Source organism: Pongo pygmaeus, chromosome 20 (assembly GCF_028885625.2).
Source record: "Pongo pygmaeus isolate AG05252 chromosome 20, NHGRI_mPonPyg2-v2.0_pri, whole genome shotgun sequence".
NCBI lineage: Eukaryota > Metazoa > Chordata > Mammalia > Primates > Hominidae > Pongo > Pongo pygmaeus.
Window position 1 is genome coordinate 333,601 of NC_072393.2, and position 24,696 is coordinate 358,296.

The 24,696-nt window shown below is 62.9% G+C and overlaps 1 protein-coding gene across 1 annotated transcript in view; it reads left to right on the forward strand.

Moving 5' to 3' along the window:
• The first annotated feature begins 211 nt into the window (after positions 1 to 211).
• HCN2 (hyperpolarization activated cyclic nucleotide gated potassium and sodium channel 2) overlaps positions 212 to 24,696 on the forward strand; it is a 32,818-nt gene continuing 8,333 nt past the window's right edge. The window contains exons 1-4 of the mRNA XM_054473570.2: positions 212 to 908; positions 15,754 to 16,177; positions 18,601 to 18,762; positions 21,221 to 21,439. Coding sequence (XP_054329545.1) covers positions 277 to 908; positions 15,754 to 16,177; positions 18,601 to 18,762; positions 21,221 to 21,439 — 1,437 coding nt within the window. The 5' untranslated portion in view covers positions 212 to 276. The remainder of the gene's footprint in view (positions 909 to 15,753; positions 16,178 to 18,600; positions 18,763 to 21,220; positions 21,440 to 24,696) is intronic.

Here is a 24,696-nt window from a genome sequence, read left to right on the forward strand (position 1 = left end):
ACGTCGCGGGCCTCAGTTTCCCCTCCTGGGGAGAGGGCCGCGTGACCTTGGGGCGCCCCCGACCCCGCGGCCCGAGTTTCCCGGCGCCGAGCGGAGGCGGTGCGCGGGGGGGGAGGGGGCGCAGCCGAGGCGGGTCTCCCGCCCCCGCCCCTCCCCCGCCGCGAGCTCCGCCCCCCGCGGCTCCGCCCCGCCCCGCCCCCGCCTCCCCCCTCCCTCGGGCTCCGGCCGGCGGCGGCGGCGGCGGCTCCGCTCCGCACTGCCCGGCGCCGCCTCGCCATGGACGCGCGCGGGGGCGGCGGGCGGCCCGGGGAGAGCCCGGGCGCGACCCCCGCGCCGGGGCCGCCGCCGCCGCCGCCGCCCGCGCCCCCCCAACAGCAGCCGCCGCCGCCGCCGCCGCCCGCGCCCCCCCCGGGCCCCGGGCCCGCGCCCCCCCAGCAGCCGCCCCGGGCCGAGGCGTTGCCCCCGGAGGCGGCGGATGAGGGCGGCCCGCGGGGCCGGCTCCGCAGCCGCGACAGCTCGTGCGGCCGCCCCGGCACCCCGGGCGCGGCGAGCACGGCCAAGGGCAGCCCGAACGGCGAGTGCGGGCGCGGCGAGCCGCAGTGCAGCCCCGCGGGGCCCGAGGGCCCGGTGCGGGGGCCCAAGGTGTCGTTCTCGTGCCGCGGGGCGGCCTCGGGGCCCGCGCCGGGGCCGGGGCCGGCGGAGGAGGCGGGCAGCGAGGAGGCGGGCCCGGCAGGGGAGCCGCGCGGCAGCCAGGCCAGCTTCATGCAGCGCCAGTTCGGCGCGCTCCTGCAGCCGGGCGTCAACAAGTTCTCGCTGCGGATGTTCGGCAGCCAGAAGGCCGTGGAGCGCGAGCAGGAGCGCGTCAAGTCGGCGGGGGCCTGGATCATCCACCCGTACAGCGACTTCAGGTACCGCCTCCGGGAGGGCTGGTCGGCGCGAGGGGGCCCGGGGAGCCGGGCGCGCGGGGGCCGTCCTTGGAGCGCCTGGGGAGGGCGGGGCGGCGCGCCCGGCCGATGACCTCGGGGCTCCTCGGTGACCTCGGGCGTGTCTGGGACCCGCCCCGGAGTGACCCCGGCGCGCGAGGCTCCGCCTCTGGGGGGCTCCCCGGGTGACCCCGGAGCTCCCCCCTCCCACGCACCCCGACATCCTCCGCCCTACGGCGCGGCGGGTGGGGTGGGCCGCGGGGCCAGGGTCTGAGCGCAGAGGGGCGGAGAGGACGAATAGAGGGGAACGTGGGCCCCAGAGAGGCGGCGGAGCGGGAGGGAGGAGGAACGAAGGGCGCCCGGGAAGGACGCGCCCGAGGGAGGCCGGGGGAGAGGGGGTTAAGCGGCTCCCACGGCGTCCACCCGCGCCCCGCCTGCGAGGAGGCGCGCCCGGGGCCGCGGGCCTGGAAAGCGTGCGGGTCCCCAAGCTATGTCTCCGGGAGCCGCTCCACCCGAGCCGCGGGCGGTGCGCGCATGTGGCGGTGGGTGTGTAGACGCCGCTGTGGATCCAGCCGGCTAATGCGTGGAAGGCTCGGAGCAGGGCCGGCGCGGGGCCACCGCCACCGATGTTTGCGGTCCTGGTTCCTGGGCTGTGCGTGCTGTGGCCGGAGAGTGAGACCGCCGCGTGTCCCCGTGGGCTGTGTGTGAACAGGGGCCCGTGACCGCGGCGGGGTTCCCGGGGCGCGAGCTTGTGGCTGGGGAGGTGTGTCTCCAGGAGTGTGTTTGCGTGGTGGTCGCGGGCGTGTGCGCCTCGGGTGGGTTTATGTTGGCGGGACGTGTGGTTTGTGTGTGTTGGGACCAGGTGGCGGGCGTGCGGGTGTGCGCCCGGGGCCGGTGTGCACCGGTGGGCAGTAGTGTGAGCCGTAGGCAGGTCTCACACGCGCGACCATGGAGGGATGCGTGTGTGTTTGTGTGTCCACGAGTGGGGTGTGAGGTGGGGTGTGGAGGGTGTAGGTGGAGGGTGTAGGTGGGGCCCGCCGGGCTAGCGAGGCCGGGCGCGCGGGGTGGGCGCGGTTTCAGCACCACGGACAGCGCGCCGGACCTGGGAAGCCTGCGGTTTTCCCGCCTGTCTCTCCTCCAGGCCTGGGCGCCCCAGGACAGCCCCCACGGACCCTGGACCCCCGGAACTGGGCAGGGATGCTGTGGGGTTCTCTCTTCCCCGGCTTCTCTGCACCTCTAGTGCTTGGCTGGAGAAACTGAGGCCTGGGGCACATGCGTCCTGGACAGAGCCTGGAGGAAGGCCCTGGAATCCCCCTCCCACCCCAGGCCTTCCTGAGACGTGAATACAGCTTTGACCAGAAGCCTGGATTTCCAGACAGGCCAGGGGTGGGAGGAGCCCCGAAACCCCCAGAGGGGCTGTGTCCGGCCCCTCCCACCCTGCCTCTGTGCCCCACTGGGAGAGCTTGGTCAGCGTCTGGGCTCTGGCCTGCGAAATGCGGACAGTGAGCGGGAAGGACTGGACTTGCAGGGCTGCTGGTCGGCCTGGCCCCACTTCCAGTCGGGCAGTGGCACCCCCTGACCGGAGAGGGACGCGGTGGAGAGGGAGCTGCAGAACGTGCCCACTCCCCTCCGTCCCCTCCAGCACGACCTTCGACAGAGATGAGTGCACCGCAGCGTGGGGGCTGGCAGGTGGAGGCCCACACCAGCCACTCCCTCCCCTGGGCAGCTCCAGCGACCCCCTGGCTGCCGAGGGGCGGTCGGTGGCCTGGGGGGCAGGTGGGCTGATGGCTGATCCTGGAGCTTGGGGGGAAGGCCGGTAGGAGGAGTGAAGCCCCTCATCCTTCTTCCCTCCTTGGGCGTGGTCGCCTGGAGGCCTGGGCAGGCTGTGGCCCTGCTCTGTGCTCTGAGGCATTGAGGGCTCAGAGGCCCCTGTGTGGACCAAGTGCGGCCCCACCCTGGAACTGAGCAGGCAGGGAATGGGGTTAGCGGGGCCTGTTTTCAGGACTAGGGGAGTTATGGCAGTCAGATTTTAAAAAAGGATTTCGATGTTGCCAAGCTGGGTGCACGGGGCCCCTACGACCCTCCCCAGGCTTGGGACCTGTGCCAGTGTGGAATCACTGAATCAGTGTGGAAAAAGACCCCCAAGAATACCTCAAAAGCTCCCTAAGCCCCCGCTGGGCCGGGGGCTGTCGGAAGCACCTCTGAGGATTGATTTAATAATATTAATTATTGTAAGGGTGAGGAGAGCGCTGTTGCTAACCCGTTTTACCCAGGAGGAAAGAGAGGCCCAGAGAAGTCAAGTCGTTTGGTCAGAGTCACACAGCTACTCAGGGCTGGACCTGGGATCCTGTCTGGGCAGCACAGCCCAGGTATCCACGCTCCTGACCAGCAGGCGGCCAGCCTCTGCCTAGGTCCCATGCAGACCAAGGGAGGAGGAAGGCATTCTGGGGGCGCCTAGGGGTGGGTGGTGGGTGATATTTGTGTGAATATTAATTATTTATTTATTTTAAATTTTTGAGACGGAGTCTCGCTGTGTCTCCCAGGCTGGAGTGCAGTGGTGCGATCTCGGCTCACTGCAACCTCTGCCTCAGGTTCAAGGGATTCTTCCATCTCAGCCTCCGGAGTACCTGGGATCACAGGCATACGCCACCATGCCCGGCTAATTTTTGTATTTTTAGTAGAGACAGGGTTTCACCATCTTGGCCAGGATGGTCTCAAACTCCTGACCTCAGGTGATCCGCCCGCCTCGGCCTCCCAAAGTGCTGGGATTACAGGCGTGAGCCACCGCGCCCGGCCTGTGAATATTAATTTTTCGAAACCATGTATGCAGTGGTGGGAGGGGCCCGTGTCTGCCTTTTCACATTTGCCCTTTCTCCTCACAACCCGGTGGTGTAGTAACCGTCCCTGCTGGAGCCGCATCTGCAGCGAGATTTCAGAGGAAGAAGGAGGGGGCAACTCCCGCCCCAGCCCCCAGGTCCCTGCACAGAGGCCAGCAGCATCCCCCCTCCTTGAACTCCCCCTGTCTCTTGCCAGTGGATCCCATCCCGGGAAATTGGCCCGAGCCGCCTGGCACCAGGAAGGAGACCATTAGTGTTTGTGAACCGGAACCGCCCCCACTCGGCTGGGATGAGGAGGTGTGGGGGATGCAGGGGAGCCCTGGCTGGGAGGAGGCGTTTGAGGTGGCTGAGGGGTGACGGGAATGTGTGCAGAAAGGTGACCAGCCGAGGGAAGAGCCGGGAGCGGGAGCCGGGCACGGAGCCGGGCCAGGAGGCAGCATCGTGGAGCATCTGGGGGCCGGACCCTGCTGTAGAGGGTGTTTTTGGGCAGCCCACAGCAAGCGACGGGGCCACTACATTTGCAGCTGACTCAGGAGTCTGGCCCCAGCTGGCTTCGGGCCCAGGGCCTCCTGTGCCCGGCTGGGTGTCTTGGGTCCTCGCTGGGCCCCTCTGCCTCAGTTTCCCCAATTGCACGGTGGGGATGGTATGAGGGAGAAGGATGGGGTCTTTCACAGCCTTGCCAATGTCTCGGCCTCACGTCTCACACTCTCTTCACCTCCCTTTCCTGCTGAGAGAGTACTGTGCTCCTTGCCCAGCCTGTGCCCGCCAGGCACGCCCTCACCCCGGTTCTTCCTCACTGCCCGGCTGTCTCCGCCACGCCCAAGTCCACCCTGCTCCTGTGCTCAGAAGTGGCCTCTTTCACTCCCCACGTCCCAGTCCCAGTATACAGCAGGTGCCACATATTTGCTGAATTTGCTGAGGGGCAGAGCACGGGTCCTGGGCAGACGTGGGTCCTGGGCAGACGTGGGTCCTGGGCAGACGTGGGTCCAGATTTCGGCTCTCAGGCCTGGGCGGCTGGCCCCTTCGGAGGTGCAGTTGGTGCCAGGGTGTGGTGGCTCACGCCTGAGATCCCAGCACTTCGGGAGGCCGAGGCGGGTGGATCACCTGAGGTCAGGAGTTCAAGAGCAGCCTGGCCAACATGGTGAGATGATCCCGTCTCTACTAAAAATACAAAAATTAGTTGGGCATCGTGACGGGCGCCTGTAATCCCAGCTACTCGGGAGGCTGAGGCAGGAGAATCACTTGAATCCAGGAGGCAGAGGTTGCAGTGAGCCGAGATCGCGCCACTGCACTCCAGCCTGGATGACAGAGTGGGACTTGGTCTCAAAAAAAAAAAAAAAAGAAACGGAAACAGAAGTGCACTTGGTCTATTCCTGAGCCTCTGGGGCTGTGGGTGGCTCCACACCCCGGCCTGACGTCTGGAAGTCCCCAGAGGCGTGCTGGGTGCTTCCCTGGGGTGCTGGTGGAAAAGCAAGTTCAAGGACCCAAGTTCAAGGTTTTGGATTCCGGAGGCTCAAGTTCCCTTCTTTGTAGGTGATTATGGTTCGTGCCTGAATTGGAACAGGTGTGAAAACCAAGAAGGTAGGGGTTTGGCCTTATGGAACCCCCGGGGCTGCGGCAGGGTCTTCTGTGCCTCCCAGAGCAAAAGTAGGTCAAAAATAAGTATAGTTCATTCCTACTCCCTTCACCCCAACCGCCGCTGATTCTAAAGGCCGCACAGGTCCACTTGGGAAAGCCTGAGTCGTGCAAAGGAGGGCGTCCCCGCAGGAGAGGGGCTGGGGCTGGAGGGCATCCCCGCAGGAGAGGGGCTGGGGCTGGTGGGCGTCCCCGCAGGAGAGGGGCTGGGGCTGGTTGGCGTCCCCGCAGGAGAGGGGCTGGGGCTGGGGCTGGTGGGCGTCCCCGCAGGAGAGGGGCAGGGGCTGGAGGGCGTCCCCGCAGGAGAGGGGCTGGGGCTGGGGCTGGAGGGGACGTGAAGGCCCAGGGAGGGACAGTCTGAGGAGGTCGTGTTCTCCAAGTCTTGCTGTCATCCACCCCCGCCGGCCCCCGGTGTCACCCAGGGTGCTGGGCAGACCTGGCAGGGTGGAGACCTGGGCAGATCCGGGGTTTGTGCCCTAGGAGCTCTGGGGGGCACAGGGCAGGTGTCGGGTGGAGAGAGGCTGGCGGCTTCCTGACTGCCCTCGGTCCAGCTCCAGGGATAAGTGCCCTGTGGCCGGCCTGCGGTCTCCTGCTGCTGCTGACTTTCAGGTCTGTGTTTCTGAATTGTCTTCAGCTGGGGAGGCCCCGTGTGAGGGGAGACAGATGAGATGCTCCCCAAAGCCAGGATCTGTTATGTCCCCTGGGGTCCCCGAGAGGACTGGTCGGGGAGGGGCTGCTCCAAGACCCCACCAGGAGAGGCGGCCCCTGGGCCCCGCCTCAGATGGCTGAGCAGGTCAGCGGGAGATCAGCCTGGGGGTGCAGCTCTGCAAATCCGCAGTGATGAATCCCAGCATTAGGACGTGGGAATAAACCCCCCATCATCCCGGAGGGGACAGCCCCGGGGGCAGGGCGAGGCGAGGGTTTGTCTGGCTCCGGTCACGGCAGGAAGGCCCAGCGTGTGCAGGATGGTGGGGTGTGCACGGACCCATATCCCAGGTGGCAGTGGCCTGCCCTCTGGTCTGCGTGGAGGGGTCAGGGGTCGGGGTGGCCAAGCCCTCCCCGCTCTCTTCAGGGCCTTCCCTATGTTCCCTGCTCGAAAACGGACATCTTTGTCCGGGCACTGTGGCTCACGCCTGTAATGCCAGCACTTTGGGAGGCAGAGGCGGGAGGATCGCTTGAGCTCAGGAGTTGGAGACCAGCCTGGGCAACATGGCAAGACCCCCGTCTCTACAGAAAGTTAAAAAATTAGCCAGGCGTGGTGGCCTGCACCTGTAGTCCCAGCTACTCTGGAGGCTGAGGCGGGAGGATCACCTGAGCCCAGGAGGCTGAGGCTGCAGTGAGCTATGATCGTGCCACTGCACTCCGGCCTGGGAAACAGAGTGAGACCCTGTCTCAAAAAAATAAAAAACCTAAAAACCCACATATTCAAGCCCCCTTCATTAGCACCCCCACTCACTTGGGCCGGGCCCTGCCTCACCCCCCGCCCTACGGTTCAGCCTCGCACCCAAACAGCACTGGCCGCCTCTCAGCTGCCAGATGCCTCCCCGGCTGCCAGCATGGGCCTCTCCAGACATCGGTCCTTCTTTCCCTGTCACCTCTACCTCCTCCCTGGATCCAGCCCTCCCCCGTCATGTCCGCCCACGTCCCCTGGTCCCGAGGCCGCCCACCGGCCTTGAAGGGAACCCGGAGCATCAACCTCCACACCTGCTGCCCCACTTCAGGCACCGCCCTCCCCTCACCATCTCATCCACCCACACGCCACCTCCTCCGAGGGGCCCTCCCGCCCGCCCAGGGCTGACAGGCCCATCCCATGTGTCTGTCTTGGGGCTGGGCCTGTGTGGTCATCGTGTGCCCCGGCGCCTGGCGGGACAGTTCGGTGAACATCTGCCCCGTCTTGGGATCACCCGGGAACCCGAGATCTCCCCCCTTTCCCGGCCCGTAGCATCTCCCTTTCTTAATCCCGGGCACCTGCCACGGATCTGTCTGTGACTCCGCAGCTGAGAGCCCTGTCCCCTAATCCCCCGGCCCGAGGCTCTCCCTTAATCACCGACCTCCGGCCCCTAATCCTCTCCCGGATTTACCCCATCTGTGAATCCTGGACGGCCTCTGGCCTGAGGCTGGGCTCCTGCGGGGAGGGCCCGGCTGCCATCGCCCGTTCCCCAACCCGGGACTCAGGCTCCAGCAGGGGCTGAAGACCCCCTGGGCAGGCCCTCCCCTGGGATCCAAGGGGCTAAGGGTCCTGGGCCTTCTGTTGCCAGGAGACCTGGTGTCTTCGTGGGGTTTGGGAGCCGGGTCGGCGGCCTCCACCCCCGAGCTTCATCCAGCCCTGGAGAGACGGGGACCTGCGTCGGCTTTGGGAACTTCCAGGGGAAGAAACCTGAGCTCGGGGCAGGAGAATGACACGTGGTCTGCCTGGGTTCCCATCCCACTGTTTCACTTATGGCTGGAGGAGCCTCAGTTTCCCTGTCTGAGCCGAGAGAGAGGCTGGGCGGCTGTTGGAGGAGGGCTGAGTTCACATTGGTGTCAGGTGCCGGGGGCCCCACTGAAGCCACTCTGGAGTAGGAGGGGGTCTGAGGCTTCCTCCGGTCCCCCAGGCGTGAGAGCTGAGGCTGGAAGGTCTCCCTGGGGACCCAGCCTCATCCCCGGCCTCCGGAGCTGGTCTCCCTCCCTGCCTGCGAGGGCTGAGCTGGATGAAGTGGCAGGACCCCCTCGTTTCCAAGGAAGGGGCCCTCGTAGAGGCCTCACTGTTACCTGTCGGGGATGGGTTTTAAATACAGGATTTAATGATGGTCACTGATATTCCTGTGACAGCTGAGGGGGGCCTGTCCCTGCTCAGGACTGGGGTTGGACCAGGAGGGCAAAGGGTGCCCGGAGACTGCTGGGGCCCACCTGGGTCCCTATGGCGGCCGGATGGGGAAAGGGCTGCCGGACACGGCTGCACAGAGTGTGAGGGGGAGTGGGGGTGGGCTTTGGGCCTTCCCCTGACCCCAGGTCCCCTCTCTGGTGTCCTGTCTTCTGGAGCTGGCTCCCCCTCCCCAGGGCGAGAGGCAGGAGAGGGTCTCCCAAGGTCACTCGGTCTAGTGCTGGGCAAGGAGAGGGTTGGGGTGCACTGGCAGAGACAGTGATGCCCTGCAGGGCTCTGGGGTCCCCTCTGCCCCAGGCCTCGGTTTTCCCTTGGTAGGGGACATGTGTGGACGCCCTTCTTCCTTCCGACCTCTGGCTGGTGACGACAAGGGTTGCGGCCCCAAGCCCTGCTTGGAGGCATTGTGGTTGGAACGGGCAGGCCCCGCCCCACGAGGGACCCTCAGGGTGGCCACCCCACCTGTCTCTTCTCCTAGGCCCCTCTGCTCCGACCCCCGTAATCCCCAGGAATACTGCCCTGCTGGGCAAGATGGGCTGAGGAGTCCTTTCCCAGGACACAGGAGCAGAACGCTCAAGGGAGGAAGTTTCCAGACAGTGTGGGCCATAGATAAGAGGACAGTCCTGGGGTCTCATCCTGCAGCCCCACTTCCATCAGAGGGGAGGTGTGGTACCTGCCCCCATCTGACCCCGAGAATAAAGGGGAGAATGTCTGTTAATCGTCACCTGGAAAGGAGGCTGTCATGTTATATGGCCGTTTAAAACCAGGTCCCCCCTTGGCGGTTTCTAGGTCCTCCTGGTGGTTTCTAGGTCCCCCTTGGCGGTTTCTAGGTCCTCCTGGTGATTTCTAGGTCTCCTTGGCGGTCTCTAGGTCCTCCTGGTGGTTTCTAGGTCTCCTTGGCGGTTTCTAAGTCCCCCTTGGTGGTCTCTGGAGCCCCCTGGGAGTTTCTCCCCTCCCCTTGTGGGGGAGGTTTGTAGGCCCTGTGGCCTTCTCAACTGATCTTTCTTGCTTGTTTTGTCCCAAGGCTGGTGCTCGAAGGTGGGAGGCAGGTCTCAATCCAGAGAGTGAGGCTGGGGCTGAGCTCCACGGTGAGCCCCCTTGGGGCTGAGGGGCCGGGAGCCAGCTGCAGGCGGGTGGCATCCCCTCAGCCCACTCGGTGCTGGGGCCCTGGGGGTCTCGTTGCTGAGCAGATGCGTCAGATTGGGGGCCTGAGCCCTCATGCCCTGTCTAGACTCAAGAAGGCCTAAAATTTCGAGTCATTTAGTCATTTGATTTCACCTTTCAAGCTTGTGAGGGGAACCCCTCCCCACCCACCCCAAGATCAAGTCAGCCTTTTTTTTTTTTTTTTTTTTTTTTTTTTGAGACAGAGTCTCACTCTGTCACCCAGGCTGGAGTGCAATGGTGCAGTTTTGGCTCACTGCAGCCTCGACTTCATGGGCTCGAGCAATCCTCCTACCTCAGCCTCCTGGTAGCTGGGTCCACAGGTGCGCACCACCACGCTGGCTACTTTTTGTATTTTTTGTAGAGACGGGATCTCACTATCTTGCCCAGGCTGGTCCTGAACTCCTGAGCTTCTGTGATCCTTTACTCTTGGCCTCCCAAGGTGCTGGTGTTAGAAGCATGAGCCCCTGCACCCACCCTTCCCTTCTTTTTTGAGATGGAGTCTCACTCTGTTGTCCAGGCTGGAGTGCAATGGTGCGATCTCGGCTCACTGTAAGCTCTGCCTCCTGGGTTCATGCCATTCTCCTGCCTCAGCCTCCTGGGTAGCTAGGACTACAGGCGCCCGCCACCACACACACACACACAAATAAATTTTTGTATTTTACTAGAGATGGGGTTTCACCGTGTTGGCCAGGATGGTCTCGATCTCTTGACCTCGTAATCTGCCTGCCTCAGCCTCCTTAAGCGCTGGGATTACAGGCGTGAGCCACCGTGCCCGGCCTGAGTCAGCCCTTCTCCAGGTTTTATCCCCAGCCTGGGTGGTTCTTTGGGGGGTGTCCCGAAGGCTCAGCCCCTCCCCATCCCGAGGCGGCGGATGCTTAGAAGAAGAGACTGAGGTTCTCAGGGGCTGCAGGAACTTGTCCAAGGTCACTGTGCCAGCAGGCGGGTGCCAGCCCAGGTCTGGCTGATGCCACCACGATGCGAGTTGCTGGGTCCCTTCCAGCCTTTGGCTCTTGCAGACCGAGCTGCTGTGAACATCTTGGTACAAATGTCTTTTTAATTTTTTTCTCTTCCTTTTGGACCATGTCCTCGGGATCATTTCCCCGAAGTGGAGCGTCTGGGTCACCCCGCAGGCGTGGTGTTAACAGCTTTTCCCTCGAGGAGCCGTCCAGAAACAAGGAGCCAACTTTCGGCGGCTCCTGAAACAAAGGTCCCAGCGGCCACACCAGCGATGGGCTCCCAGGTTTTCCTTTATTGGTGCTAATTTGGGGAGTCCCTCCAGCCCCTCGGCATCTCCTCCAAAGGACCCCGGCCATGATAGGGAGGGGCTGGGCCTGGGGTGGGGATAAGGCCTCAAGAATTGGCCAGGCACGGTGGCTCACGCCTGTAATCCCAGCACTTTGGGAGGCCGAGGCGGGCGGATCATGAGGTCAGGAGTTCGAGACCATCCTGGCTAACACGGTGAAACCCCGTCTCTACTAAAAATACAAAAAAAAAAAAACGTTAGCCGGGCGTGGTGGTGGGCGCCTGTAGTCTGTAGTACCAGCTACTCGGGAGGCTGAAGCAGGAGAATTGTTTGAACCCGGGAGGCGGAGCTTGCAGTGAGCCAAGATCACAACACTGCACTCCGGCCTGGGCGACGGAGTGAGACTCTGTCTCAAAAAAAACCTCAAGAACTAAGAAGGCTGAGTTGGTCCAAGGATGAGAAGGTGTCCCCCCAGTGAGTGTGTGTGTGTGTGTGTGTGTGTGTGTGTGTGTGTGTGTGTGTGAGAGAGAGAGAGAGACAGAGGGTCTCATGTTGCCCAGGCTGGTCTCGAACTCCTGGGCTCAAGCAATCCTCCTACCTCAGCCTCCCAAAATGTTGGAATTACAGGCATGAGCCAGTGTATCTGGCCTACCCCCCAACCCCCAGTGTTAATGGCAAAATCCAATGAATCTTTGTGCCGGAAATTCAAGACCCTCCCTTGTCTGAGTCAGGCACACGCAGGGCATGTGGGCTCAGATCCCCGTCTGGAACCTCCCCTTCAACAAGAGCCCTTGGCCCCAGAGCCCAGAGGTTTTTGTTTTGTTTTGTTTTGTTTTGTTCTTTGAGACGGAATCTCGCTTTGTCACCCAGGCTGGAGTGCAGTGGCACAATCTCGGCTCACTGCAACCTCCGCCTCCCGGGTTCAAACAATTCTCCTGCTTCAGCCTCCCCAGTAGCTGGTACTACAGACTACAGGCGCCCACCACCACGCCCGGCTAATTTTTGTATTATTATTATTTTTTGAGATGGAATCTCACTCTGTTGCCAGGCCGGAGTGCCGTGAGGTGATCTCAGCTCACTGCAACCTCCAACTCCCTGGTTCAAGTGATTCTCCTGCCTCAGCCTCCCAAGTAGCTGGGATTACAGGCACGTGCCATCATGCCCAGCTAATTTTTTTTTGTATTTTTTTTGTAGAGATGGGGTTTCACTATGTTGGCCAGGCTGGTCCTGATCTCCTGACCTCGTGATGCAACCACCTTTGCCTCCCAGAGTGCTGGGATTACAGGTGTGAGCTACCACACCCAGCCTAATTTCTGTATTTTTAGTAGAGACGGGGTTTCCCCATATTGGCCAGGCTGGTCTCAAACCCCTGACCTCAAGTGATCTGCCTGTCTTGGCCTCCCAAAGTGCTGGGAACACAGGCGTGAGCCACCACGCCCAGCAGGCTTTTTCTTTTATCAATTTTCCACTTAGCCATTTTAAAACCTATGAATCAGTGTCATTAAGTCCATTCATGCTGTTGTACAACCATCACCACCATCCATGTTCATACCTTTCTCATTTCCCCCGGACAGAAACCGCACCCTGCACGTGCCACTTCTCATCCCTCTAACCCCCGGCCCCCAGCACCCACGCATCCCCTTTCTGTCTCTCTGGATTGGCCTGTCCTGGACATTTCATAGAAATGGGATCACACCTGTAATCCCCGCACTTTGTGAGGGCGAGGCAGAAGGATCATGCGGTCAGAGGTTTGAGACCAGCCTGACCAACATGGTGAAACCCTGTCTCTACTAAAAATACAAAAATTAGCCAGGAGTGGTGGCTCATGCCTGTGATCCCAGCTGCTCAGGAGGCTGAGGCAGGAGAATCGCTTGAACTTGGGAGGCGGAGGTTGCAGTGAGCCGAGATGGCGCCACTGCACTCCAGCCTGGGTGACAGGGTGAGACTCCGTCTCGGGAAAAAAAAAAGAAATGGCTTCTCTCACTGAGCACGACGTCCTCAAGGGGCATCTGCGCCGTGGCCTGGGTCAGAGCCTCGCTGCTTTTCGTGGCTGTGTTCCATGGTGGACGGGTCGCGCCGCGTTTGTCCCTCCGTCTGGTGATGGGCACCTGGGCTGCCTCTGCCTTTTTGCTGCTGTGGATCGAGCTGGTGTGAACACAGCGGAATGGGCATTGTCCGCAATCCAGCTGGTGTGAACACGGCGGGGTGGGCGTCATCTGCAGTCGAGCTGGTGTGAACACGGGGTGGGCGTCTGTCCTTGTTTTCATTTCTTTGGGTATAATCTCAGGGCAAGGAGGTGCTGGTAGTTTTATGTCTTTTTAAGGAGCCACCCATGTTTGCTCGGAGTGGTTTTGATTTTCATTTTCTCGATAGCGAAAGGGCCGGGCATCTGTCCAGGTAGCCATTTGCTGACTCTCTATGACCTCCCGTGTGGTCGCAGCACTGCCAGCACCGTGCCTGGCCCGCCACACGCAGGCCCTGAACCAACAGGCCCTTTTCTGCCAGAGCTTCCCAGGGAGAGTTTTGGGATCCACCTTGGGGACTTGGACTCTGGCCGGGTGTATCTGGGAGTGGAAACACCCTCTGGTCTCTTGTCCACGGTATTTATCATGCGGAATGTCCCAATGGTGCCAAGTCCGGCTCAGCCATTCCTCTCCCTCTCAGCCTCCCCTGTGGCGCCAGCCCCGTCTCTGCTTGGCTTCCCTCCCTCCTGCGTGGACGCCCCACTTCCTCCTCTCCTCCTGCGTGGACACCCCACTTCCTCCTCTCCTCCTGCGTGGACGCCCCACTTCCTCCTCTCTCCTCCTGCGTGGACGCCCCACTTCCTCCTCTGTGGACGCCCCACTTCCTCCTCTCTCCTCCTGCGCGGACGCCCCACTTCCTCCTCTCTCCTCCTGCGCGGACGCCCCACTTCCTCCTCTCTCCTCCTGCGCGGACGCCCCACTTCCTCCTCTCTCCTCCTGCGTGGACGCCCCACTTCCTCCTCCTCCTGCGCCGACGCCCCACTTCCTCCTCTCTCCTCCTGCGCGGACGCCCCACTTCCTCCTCTCTCCTCCTGCGTGGACGCCCCACTTCCTCCTCTCTCCTCCTGCGCGGACGCCCCACTTCCTCCTCCTCCTGCGTCGACGCCCCACTTCCTCCTCTCTCCTCCTGCGCGGACGCCCCACTTCCTCCTCTCTCCTCCTGCGTGGACGCCCCACTTCCTCCTCCTCCTGCGCCGACGCCCCACTTCCTCCTCTCTCCTCCTGCGCGGACGCCCCACTTCCTCCTCTCTCCTCCTGCGCGGACGCCCCACTTCCTCCTCTCTCCTCCTGCGTGGACGCCCCACTTCCTCCTCTCTCCTCCTGCGCGGACGCCCCACTTCCTCCTCTCTCCTCCTGCGTGGACGCCCCACTTCCTCCTCCTCCTGCGCCGACGCCCCACTTCCTCCTCTCTCCTCCTGCGTCGACGCCCCACTTCCTCCTCTCTCCTCCTGCGCGGACGCCCCACTTCCTCCTCTCTCCTCCTGCGTGGACGCCCCACTTCCTCCTCTCTCCTCCTGCGTGGACGCCCCACTTCCTCCTCTCTCCTCCTGCGTGGACGCCCCACTTCCTCCTCCTCCTGCGCCGACGCCCCACTTCCTCCTCTCTCCTCCTGCGTGGACGCCCCACTTCCTCCTCCTCCTGCGCCGACGCCCCACTTCCTCCTCTCTCCTCCTGCGTGGACGCCCCACTTCCTCCTCTCTCCTCCTGCGCGGACGCCCCACTTCCTCTGGAAATGCAGCCAGTGCTGCCCTGGTTCAGTCTTCCTCTGGCCCCTGTGGAGGCTCCCGCTTCTCAGTAAGGCATCTGGGGCCCTCACCTCCTGGCGTGAACTGAGCACGGTTCATTTCCCACACTGGCTTCCCGCCTTTGCTCTCCCCGTGCGCGCCGCCCTGCCTGGCCCTGCTGCTTCCCACTGCCCCTCTGCACCCCGGCTCCTCTCTGCTCCTCGGCTGTCCTGTCCTGTCTGTTTTAACGCCAACCTTGTGCCAGGCACATTGTCCCCCTCTGGTCATGTGAAGCATTTAATCTATTTTGAGCCACCTCTTGGGCCTTGTGAGGTCTCCTGCATCTTCAAGGACACAGGGTCAAAGCTGGGCCTGAGGAAGGGACCTGGGCTAGGGCAGCGCAGTGGGCGTTGGGCTCCCTCGGGGCTGGGTGGCCTTCCTGGGGTGGGAGCCTGGTCCCGAGGGAGGAGGGCCCAGGGCTGATCCTGCAGGCGCCTGGGAGGAAGGCACCGGCCTGAGGTGTGGGCACCCTTGCCCCCCAGGGAGGAGTGCCCGGGGCCGGTCCCATAGGTGCCTGGGGGAAGGCACCAGCCTGAGGTGTGGGTGCCCCTCGCCCCACAGGGAAGAGGGCCCAGGGCTGGTCCCGCAGGCTCCTCGGAGGAGGCACCGGCCTGAGGTGTGGGCACCCTTGCCCCCAGGGAGGAGTGCCCGGGGCTGGTCCCGCAGGCGCCCGGGGGAGGCACCGGCCTGAGGTGTGGGCATCCTCGCCCCCAGGGAGGAGTGCCCGGGGGAGGCACCAGCCTGAGGTGTGGGCGCCCTTGCCCCCCAAAGAGGAGTGCCCGGGGAGGCACCGGCCTGAGGTGTGGGCACCCTTGCCCCCCAGGGAGGAGTGCCCGGGCGAGGCACCGGCCTGAGGTGTGAGCACCCTCGCCCCCCAAAGAGGAGTGCCCGGGGCTGGTCCCGCAGGCGCCTGGGGGAGGCACCAGCCTGAGGTGTGGGTGCCCTTGCCCCCCAGGGAGGAGTGCCCGGGGGAGGCACCAGCCTGAGGTGTGGGCGCCCTCGCCCCCCAGGGAGGAGTGCCCGGGGGAGGCACCAGCCTGAGGTGTGGGCGCCCTCGCCCCCCAGGGAGGAGTGCCCGGGGGAGGCACCAGCCTGAGGTGTGGGCGCCCTTGCCCCCCAGGGAGGAGTACCCGGGGGAGGTACCGGTCTGAGGTGTGGGCGCCCTCGCCCCCAGGGAGGAGTGCCCGGGGGAGGCACCGGCCTGAGGTGTGGGCGCCCTCGCCCCCAGGGAGGAGTGCCCGGGGGAGGCACCGGCCTGAGGTGTGGGCACCCTCGCCCCCCAGGTTCTACTGGGACTTCACCATGCTGCTGTTCATGGTGGGAAACCTCATCATCATCCCAGTGGGCATCACCTTCTTCAAGGACGAGACCACCGCCCCATGGATCGTGTTCAACGTCGTCTCGGACACCTTCTTCCTTATGGACCTGGTGTTGAACTTCCGCACTGGCATTGTGATCGAGGACAACACGGAGATCATCCTGGACCCCGAGAAGATCAAGAAGAAGTACCTGCGCACGTGGTTCGTGGTGGACTTCGTGTCCTCCATCCCCGTGGACTACATCTTCCTCATCGTGGAGAAGGGCATAGACTCTGAGGTCTACAAGACGGCGCGCGCCCTGCGCATCGTGCGCTTCACCAAGATCCTCAGCCTCCTGCGGCTGCTGCGCCTCTCACGCCTGATCCGCTACATCCATCAGTGGGAGGAGGTGAGGTGGGGCGGGGAGCGGAGCCAAGGCAGCAGGGGCGGGGATAATGAAGGTGCTGGGGCGGGGTCAAGGCAGCAGGGGCGGGGCTATGAGGGTGCTGGGGTGGGGTCAGACATCAGGGGTGGGGCTATGAGGGTGCTGGGGCGGGGCTACAATGGTGCATGGGTGGGACCAAGGCCCCAGGGGTGGGGCTATGAGAGATCTGGGTGGGGTCAAGGCCCCAGGGGTGGGGCTATGAGAGATCTGGGCGGGGTCAAGGCCCCAGGGGTGGGGCTATGAGAGATCTGGGCGGGGTCAAGGCCCCAGGGGTGGGGCTATGAGAGATCTGGGCGGGGTCAAGGCCCCAGGGGTGGGGCTATGAGAGATCTGGGCGGGGTCAAGGCCCCAGGGGTGGGGCTATGAGAGATCTGGGCGGGGTCAAGGCCCCAGGGGTGGGGCTATGAGAGATCTGGGCGGGGTCAAGGCCCCAGGGGTGGGGCTATGAGAGATCTGGGCGGGGTCAAGGCCCCAGGGGTGGGGCTATGAGAGATCTGGGCGGGGTCAAGGCCCCAGGGGTGGGGCTATGAGAGATCTGGGCGGGGTCAAGGCCCCAGGGGTGGGGCTATGAGAGATCTGGGTGGGGTCAAGGAGCAGGGGTGGGGCTGTGAGGGTGCTGGGCGGGGTCAAGGCATCAGGGGCAGGGATATGAGGGTTGTGCTGAGGGGAGTGGTCGGGCATCAGGGGCGGGGCTACGAGGGTTGTGCTGGGCGGGGTCAAGACAGCAGGGGCGGGGCTATGAGGGTTGTGCTGGGGTGGGGTCAAGGCAGCAGGGGCGGGGCTAAGGGTTGTGCTGGGCGGGGTCAAGGCAGCAAGGGCGGGGCTATGAAGGTTGTGCTGGGGCTGGATCGAGCAGCAGGAGCGGGGCTATGAGGGTTGTGCTGGGGGCGGTCAAGGCAGCATGGGCGGGATGAAGGTTGTGCTGTGCGGGGTCAGGCAGCAAGAGTGGGGCTATGAGGGTTGTGCTGAGTGGGGTCAGGCAGCAAGAGTGGGGCTATGAGGGTTGTGCTGAGTGGGGTCAGGCAGCAAGAGTGGGGCTATGAGGGTTGTGCTGGGGGGCTCAAGGCAGCAGGGGCGGGGCTATAAGGGTTGTGCTGGGGTGGGGGTCAGACATCGGGGTGGGGCTATGAGGGTTGTGCTGGGTGAGGTCAGGGAGCAGGGGCGGGGCTATGAGGGTTGTGCTGGGGCGGGGTCAGACATCGGGGTGGGGATATGAGGGTTGTGCTGGGCGGGATCAAGCAGCAAGGGCGGGGCTATGAGGGTTGTGCTAGGCTGGGGTCAAGTAGCAAGGGCAGGGCTATGAGGGTTGTGCTAGGGTGTGGTCAAGGAGTGGGGCGGGGCTACGAAGGTTGTGCTAGGCGGGGTCAGACAGCAGGGGCGGGACAATGATGGTTATGCTGGGGCGGTGTCAGACATGAGAGGTGGGGAGCTGTGGATTTGGGGGGTGTCCTGGGGCGGCAGCTGTGGATTTGGGGGGGTCCTGCAGTGAGGACTGTAGATTTGGTCGAGGGTCCTGGGGCGGGGGCTGTGGGTTTGGAAGGCAGGGGTCCCGGGGCAGGGCCACAGGGTGGGGTGGGGGTCCTGTGGGGGGTGCTGTGGATTTGGTTAGGAGTCCTGGGGTGGGGGCCATGGAGTGGGGTGGGGGTCCTGGGCGGGGCTGCAGGGTGGGGCGGGGGTCCTCAGGGGTGGGCGTGGATTTGGGTGGGAGTCTTGGGGCGGGGGCTGTGGATTTTGGTAGGAGTCCTGGGGTGGGAGCCGTGGAGTGGGGTGGGGGTCCTGGGGCAGGGCCGCAGGGTGGGGTGGGGGTCCTGGTGGGGAGGAGCCGTGGATCTGGGTGGAAGTCCTGGGGCGAGGGCCTTGGAGTGAGGTGGGGGTCCTGGGGTGGGGGCCGCGGATTTGGGGGTGGGGGTCCTAGGGCGAGGCCGCAGGGTGGGGTGGGGTCCTGGAGCGGGGGCCATGGATTTGGTGGCGGGAGTCCTGTTGTGGGGCTGCAGTGTGGGGCGGGAGTCCTGGGGTGGTGGCTGTAGAGTGGGGTGCGTGTCCTGGGGTGGGCGCTGTGGGTTTGGTGGGCAGGGGTCCTGGGGCAGGGCTGCAGGGTGGGGTGGGGGTCCTGGAGCGGGGGCCGTGGATTTAGGTGGGAGTCCTGGGGCGAGGGCCGTGGAGTGGTGTGGGGGTCCTGGGGTAGGGGCTGTGGATTTGGGGGCAGGGGTCCTGGGGCAGGGCTGTAGGGTGCGGCGGGGGTCCTGTGCGGGGCCTTGGATTTGGGGGAGGGGGCCAGGAGCTCCCGCAGTGGGGGCGCACGGGGCTGGGGCTCTGAAGGTGGGGGCCGGCGGGGCAGTGGGGCAGCAGGGCAGCGGGTAGGGTGGGCTCACGGCTCCTTCCTGCAGATCTTCCACATGACCTATGACCTGGCCAGCGCGGTGATGCGGATCTGCAACCTCATCAGTATGATGCTGCTGCTCTGCCACTGGGATGGCTGCCTGCAGTTCCTGGTGCCCATGTTGCAGGACTTCCCGCGCAACTGCTGGGTGTCCATCAATGGCATGGTGGTGAGCACCGCGGGCCCTGACAGAGGGGGTCCCAGGCCCCTGATAGAGGTGGAGACCCAGGCTCCCATACAGAGGGGGGACCCAGGCCCCCTTATCCCCCTTACAAAGGGGTGAACCCAAGCCTTTCAGAGGTGGGGACAAGACCCCCCCCTTATGGAGGGGAAGACTCAGGCCCTTACAGAGGTGGGGACCCAGGCCCCCTTATCCCCCTTACAGAGAGGAGGACCCAGGCCGCCTTACAGAGGGAGAGATACAGGCCCTTCACAGGTGGGGACAAGACCCCCCCTTACACAGGGGAGAACTCAGGCCTCTTTACAGAGGGGGACCCAGGACTGCAGCCCTGGCACTGGCCCCTTAGTGTCCCTGGGGGCTGAAATAGCCACTTGGAACCTTTCAGGCCCAGGATCATCCATGGAGAGAAGCTGAGTGTGATTATGATCAGTCCTGTTACCCAGACATCTGCTTAGTGCTTTTTCCAATGGATTTCCCTTTTAATTAACCTACATTTATTATTATTATTTTATTTACTTATTTTTTTTGAGACTGAGTTTCACTCTGTCACCCAGGCTGGAGTGCAGTGGCACGATCTCGGCTCACCGCAAACTCCACCTCCCAGGGTTCAAGCGATTCTCTCGCCTCAGTCTCCTGAGTAGCTGGGATTACAGGCGCCTGCCACCACACCTGGATAATTTTTGTACTTTTAGTAGAGACGGGGTCTCGCCATGTTGGTCAGGCTGGTCTCGAACTCCTGACCTCAGGTGATCTGCCTGCCTCGGCCTCCCAAAGTACTGGGATTATAGGGGTGAGCCACTGCGCCCAGCCTCATTACATACATTTATTCAAAAGAACAATTTAAGAGCTGGGCATGGTGGTGCTCACTTGTGGTCTCAGCTACTCAGGAGGCTGAGGGGGTTGGATCCCTTGAGCCCAGAAGTTGAGGCTGCAGTTGAGCCATGATTGCACCACTGCACTCCAGCCTGGGCCACAGAGCAAGACCTGATCTCTAACAACTAAAGAAAAATTTACATCATAGCCCTGAAATGGTATCACATGCCAAAGAAATAATAAATGGGCCAGGCATGGCTGCTCATGCCTGTAAATCCCAGCACTTTGGGAGGCTGAGGCAGGTGGATCACCTGAGGTCAGGAGTTTGAGACCAGCCTGACCAACATGCTGAAACCCCATCTCTACTAAAAATACAAAAATTATCCAGGTGTGGTGGCGGGCGCCTGTAATTCCAGCTACTGTAGAGGCTGAGGCAGGAGAATTGCTTGAACCCGGGAGCAGAGGTTGCAATGAGCTGAGATCGCACCACTGCACTCCAGCGTGGGCAACAGAGCCAGACTTTGTCTCAAAAAAACAAATAAAAATAAGTAAAAGCAAAAGGAATAGGCCGGGCGCGGTGACTCACACCTGTAATCCTGTCGCTTTGGGAGGCCGAGGTGGGCGGATCACAAGGTCAGGAGTTTGAGACCAGCCTGACCAACATGGAGAAACCCCATCTCTACTAAAAATACAAAAGTAACTGGGCGTGGTGGTGCATGCCTGTAATCCCAGCTACTCAAGAGGCTGAGGCAGGAGAATCGCTTGAACCCGGGAGCGGAGATTGCCGTGAGCCAAGATCGTGCCACTGCACTCCAGCCTGGGCAACAAGAGCAAAACTCCGTCAAAAAAAAAAAAAGACGGAATAATAAATGAAGTTAGGTCCCAGATATCCCTTGCTTCCTGGCTGAGATGTGCTGACTGTTAAGAAGGGTTAGTTACAGGAGCCCTCGGCCGCTACAGTCAGGTTAGTGCCCAGTGAGGCTTTGTCCCTGCCTGGGGAGTGCTGTGCCCCAGCGTCCAGCCGCATATGGGACTTGGGATGTGTTTGGTTTGGACACAGAGCAGGTGGGCATTGATGGGGTCAGGAGCTACAGAGGGAAGACCCGCCAGTGCCCCTCCCCAGAGCCTGGCACAGCTGCCCAGGCTGAGGCAGCCCATTGTCTGGCTGCCACCCGCACATGTGGTCCCATTTCCTGAACAGAGCCCCGCGGCCCCCCTTTCCCGGCCGGGTCAGCTGGGGACTTGGTGCGGCAGGACCTCCTGGGCCAGCCTCATGTCTCTGCCGGCCCTGCCCCTCTGCTCCCTGGAACTTTTGCCCCCTCTTGACCTCACAGATGTTCTGATCTCAGGGGCTGCAAAAGGCGGGATCCAGACTCTCGCCCTTGGGGTCTCCGTTTCCCCAGGAGTGAGGCGGGCAGGTAGCATCAGCCCTGGCCCTACTACTGCCGACTCACTGTGACAAGTGTGCAAGCCATGTCGTCTACCTGGGTCTCCATTGCTCTTGGTTACCTCTGAGCATGGGGAGCTCACCACCTCCAGTGCTTGGGGGAGGGTGGGCGCTGGGCCCTTGAGGACCGAGGGCTCCCGGGGCGTGAGCACCTGCCCACCACCGCCCCTCCTGGTGGCCTTGCAGAACCACTCGTGGAGCGAACTGTACTCCTTCGCACTCTTCAAGGCCATGAGCCACATGCTGTGCATCGGGTACGGCCGGCAGGCGCCCGAGAGCATGACGGACATCTGGCTGACCATGCTCAGCATGATTGTGGGAGCCACCTGCTACGCCATGTTCATCGGCCACGCCACTGCCCTCATCCAGTCGCTGGACTCCTCACGGCGCCAGTACCAAGAGAAGGTCTGAGGGAGGCGGGCCCTGGCCTGGGTTCTGATGGGGGAGGCGGGCTGGATCTGGGACCTGAGAGAGAGTCAGGCCAGGCCCTGGGGTCTGATGGAGGGAGGCAGGCCCAGTCCTGGGGTCTGAGGCGGGAGGGAGGCCTTGCCCTGGGGTCTGAGGGTGGAGGTAGTCTTTGCCCTGGGGTCTGAGGGGAGAGGCAGGCCCAGCTCTAGGGTCTGAGGTGGGGTGAAGGCAGTCCTTGTCCTGGGGTCTGAGGGGAGGGACAGATCCAGCCCCGGGATCTGAGGGGAGAGGCAGGCCCGGCCCCGGGGTCTGAGGGGAGAGGCAGGCCCGGCCCCGGGGTCTGAGGGGAGAGGCAGGCCCGGCCCCGGGGTCTGAGGGGAGAGGCAGACTCAGCCCTCCACTCAGCTCCAAGTGGCGTGCTCAGGGCAGAGACAGCCTGGTGGGGAGTAGGGGACTCTGGGGGTCTGTGGCTGTGATGAGGAGGAACGGCCGGTGGTGAGAGGCTGTGACCCTGTGACAGGGTCAGTCTTTGGACATCAGGAAGCCCCTGGGCTGAAGGGGGATGCGGGGGAACCCGGAGTGAGAGCAGGAGGGATGGGCATTGCCAGGAGGCTGGGCCACCTGGGGATCTCTAGGCCAGCTCAGGATGGGGCTGGGCTTGGGGGTCTCTAGGCCGGCTCAGGATGGGGCTGGGCTTGGGGATCTCTAGGCCGGCTCAGGATGGGGCTGGGCTTGGGGGTCTCTAGGCCGGCTCAGGATGGGGCTGGGCTTGGGGATCTCTAGGCCGGCTCAGGATGGGGCTGGGCTTGGGGGTCTCTAGGCCGGCTCAGGATGGGGCTGGGCTTGGGGGTCTCTAGGCCGGCTCAGGATGGGGCTGGGCTTGGGGGTCTCTAGGCCGGCTCAGGATGGGGCTGGGCTTGGGGGTCTCTAGGCCGGCTCAGGATGGGGCTGGGCTTGGGGGTCTCTAGGCCGGCTCAGGATGGGGCTGGGCTTGGGGGTCTCTAGGCCGGCTCAGGATGGGGCTGGGCTTGGGGGTCTCTAGGCCGGCTCAGGATGGGGCTGGGCTTGGGGGTCTTTAGGCCGGCTCAGGATGGGGCTGGGCTTGGGGGTCTCTAGGCCGGCTCAGGATGGGGCTGGGGTGGGGAAGGGCCTGGTGGGGTCTGAGAGGTCTGGGGTTGCTTCAGGACACGCCGGTGGCCGGCAGTCAGGGCCAGGCTTCAGGGAGAGCAAGGCTGCCCCACTGCTCAGACGCGGCCTCTGGCCTGCAGCGTCCGCTGGGCTAATCCTAGGCTTGGCCGTGGAGGGGACATGGGGGAGCTGGGAGGGGTGGAGGGAGATTAGGATTGGCCCCATGGGCGGCCCCTGGAGTTGGGCCTCATGTGCCACTCTGTGCCTCAGTTTCCCTCTGTGAGGCAGCTGGCTGGTCCTGGCTGGGAGCCAAGTGCCCCCCTCTCCCGTGCCCCAAGCAGTGGCTGGCTGGGTCAGCTGGGCCCCGTGCCAGGCGCCTTGCTGTCCGGAAGCCACGGGCCTCACACCCAAACATAAGCTGGTGCCACCACCCGCCCGCCGTCACGGGTTCCGCTGAGCTCAGGGCAGCTGCGGCCAGGCGGGGCAGGGGCGGAAGTGAGGCTGGAGCCGCCGGGGGGCACCGTCCTGGGGACAGCAGGGCCTGGCACCCCCGCCCGGCACCCACGCTCCCTTCCCTGCTCAGGAGGGGCTGACCCGGTGGTTTCTAGAAAGATCATCAGGGAGGGGCCAGAGCCCCCGGGAAGGGGGTCCTGTGTGTCAGGGTACCTGGGCCCTCTCCTCATAGAGTGAGGTGCCCACTCATTCCTCAGGGATGGGGTTGCTAGATAAAATTCAGGGCACCCGGCCTGGCGCAGTGGCTCCCGCCTGTAATCCCGGCACTTTGGGAGGCCGAGACAGGCCGATCACCTGAGGTCAGGAGTTTAAGACCAGCCTGAGCAGCACGGCGAGACCTCATCTCTACAAAAAATAAAAAAATTAGCAGGGCATGGTGGTGCACACCTGTAATCCCCACTACTCAGGAGGCTGAGGTGGGAGGATCGCTTGAGGCCAGAGGCTCAAAAAAAAAAAAATTTAGGTTACATAGTTACATCTGAATTTCAGAGAAACACCAAATAAATTTTCTTAGTATATTTCAAATATTACAAGGATATACTTGCACTAAACATTGTTCTTATTTTTCTGCAATTCAACTTTTTTATTTATTTTGTTTGTTTGTTTTTGAGATGGAGTTTCCCTCTGTTGCCCAGGCTGGAGTGCAGTGGCACAATCTTGGCTCACTGCAGCCTCCACCTCCCAGGTTCAAGCGATTCTCCTGCCTCAGCCTCCCGAATAGCTGGGATTACAGGCACCCGCCACCACACCGGGCTAATTTTTGTATTTTTAGTAGAGATGGGGTTTTACCATGTTGGCCAGGCTGGTCTTGAACTCCTGACCTCAAGTGATCCACCCACCTCCTCCTCCCAAAGTGCTGGGATTACAGGCATGAGCCACCATGCCCGGCCTGCAATTCAACTTTAAATGGAGTTGAACTTTATCCGTCAACCCTGACCCTGTTAATTAATTTAATATTATTTTAGAATTATTTAGGATATCCATACCAATTATTCAGAATGTTAATTAAGAATTGACTTGGCCAGGCGATGTGGCTCACACCTGTAATCCCAGCACTTTGGGAGGCCGAGGCGGGAGGATCCCTTGAGCCCAGGAGTTCAAGACCAGCCTGTGCGATATGGCGAGACCTCATCTCCACAAAAAATAATCAGCCAGGCGTGGTGGTGCACACCCGCAGTCCCTGCTACTCAGGAGGCTGAGGTGGGAGGATTGCTTGAGCCCAGAGGTGGAGGCTGCAGTGAGCTGTGATTGCACCACTGCACTCCAGCCTGGGCCACAGAGCGAGACTCTGTCTCAGAAAAAAAAAATTGAGTTTATCATTGAAACGAATTCAACTCTGATTTAAATAGAAGCACGTTTATTTGCTCTTGTTGAATCTGGCGGCCCCTGTGTGTGGCAGAGGCCTGTCTCCCCGCTGCGGGCGGGGGCTGTGTCTGACCCAGCCCTGACCCCCCACAGTACAAGCAGGTGTGAAGGCCTGTCTCCCCACCACAGGCCGGGGGGCTGTCTGACCCACAAACAGGTGACTGCGTGCCCGCTGCAGGCCGGGGGCGGTGTCTGACCCAGCCTCGCCTCCCCACAGTACAAGCAGGTGCCCGTGTTCCCGCTGCAGG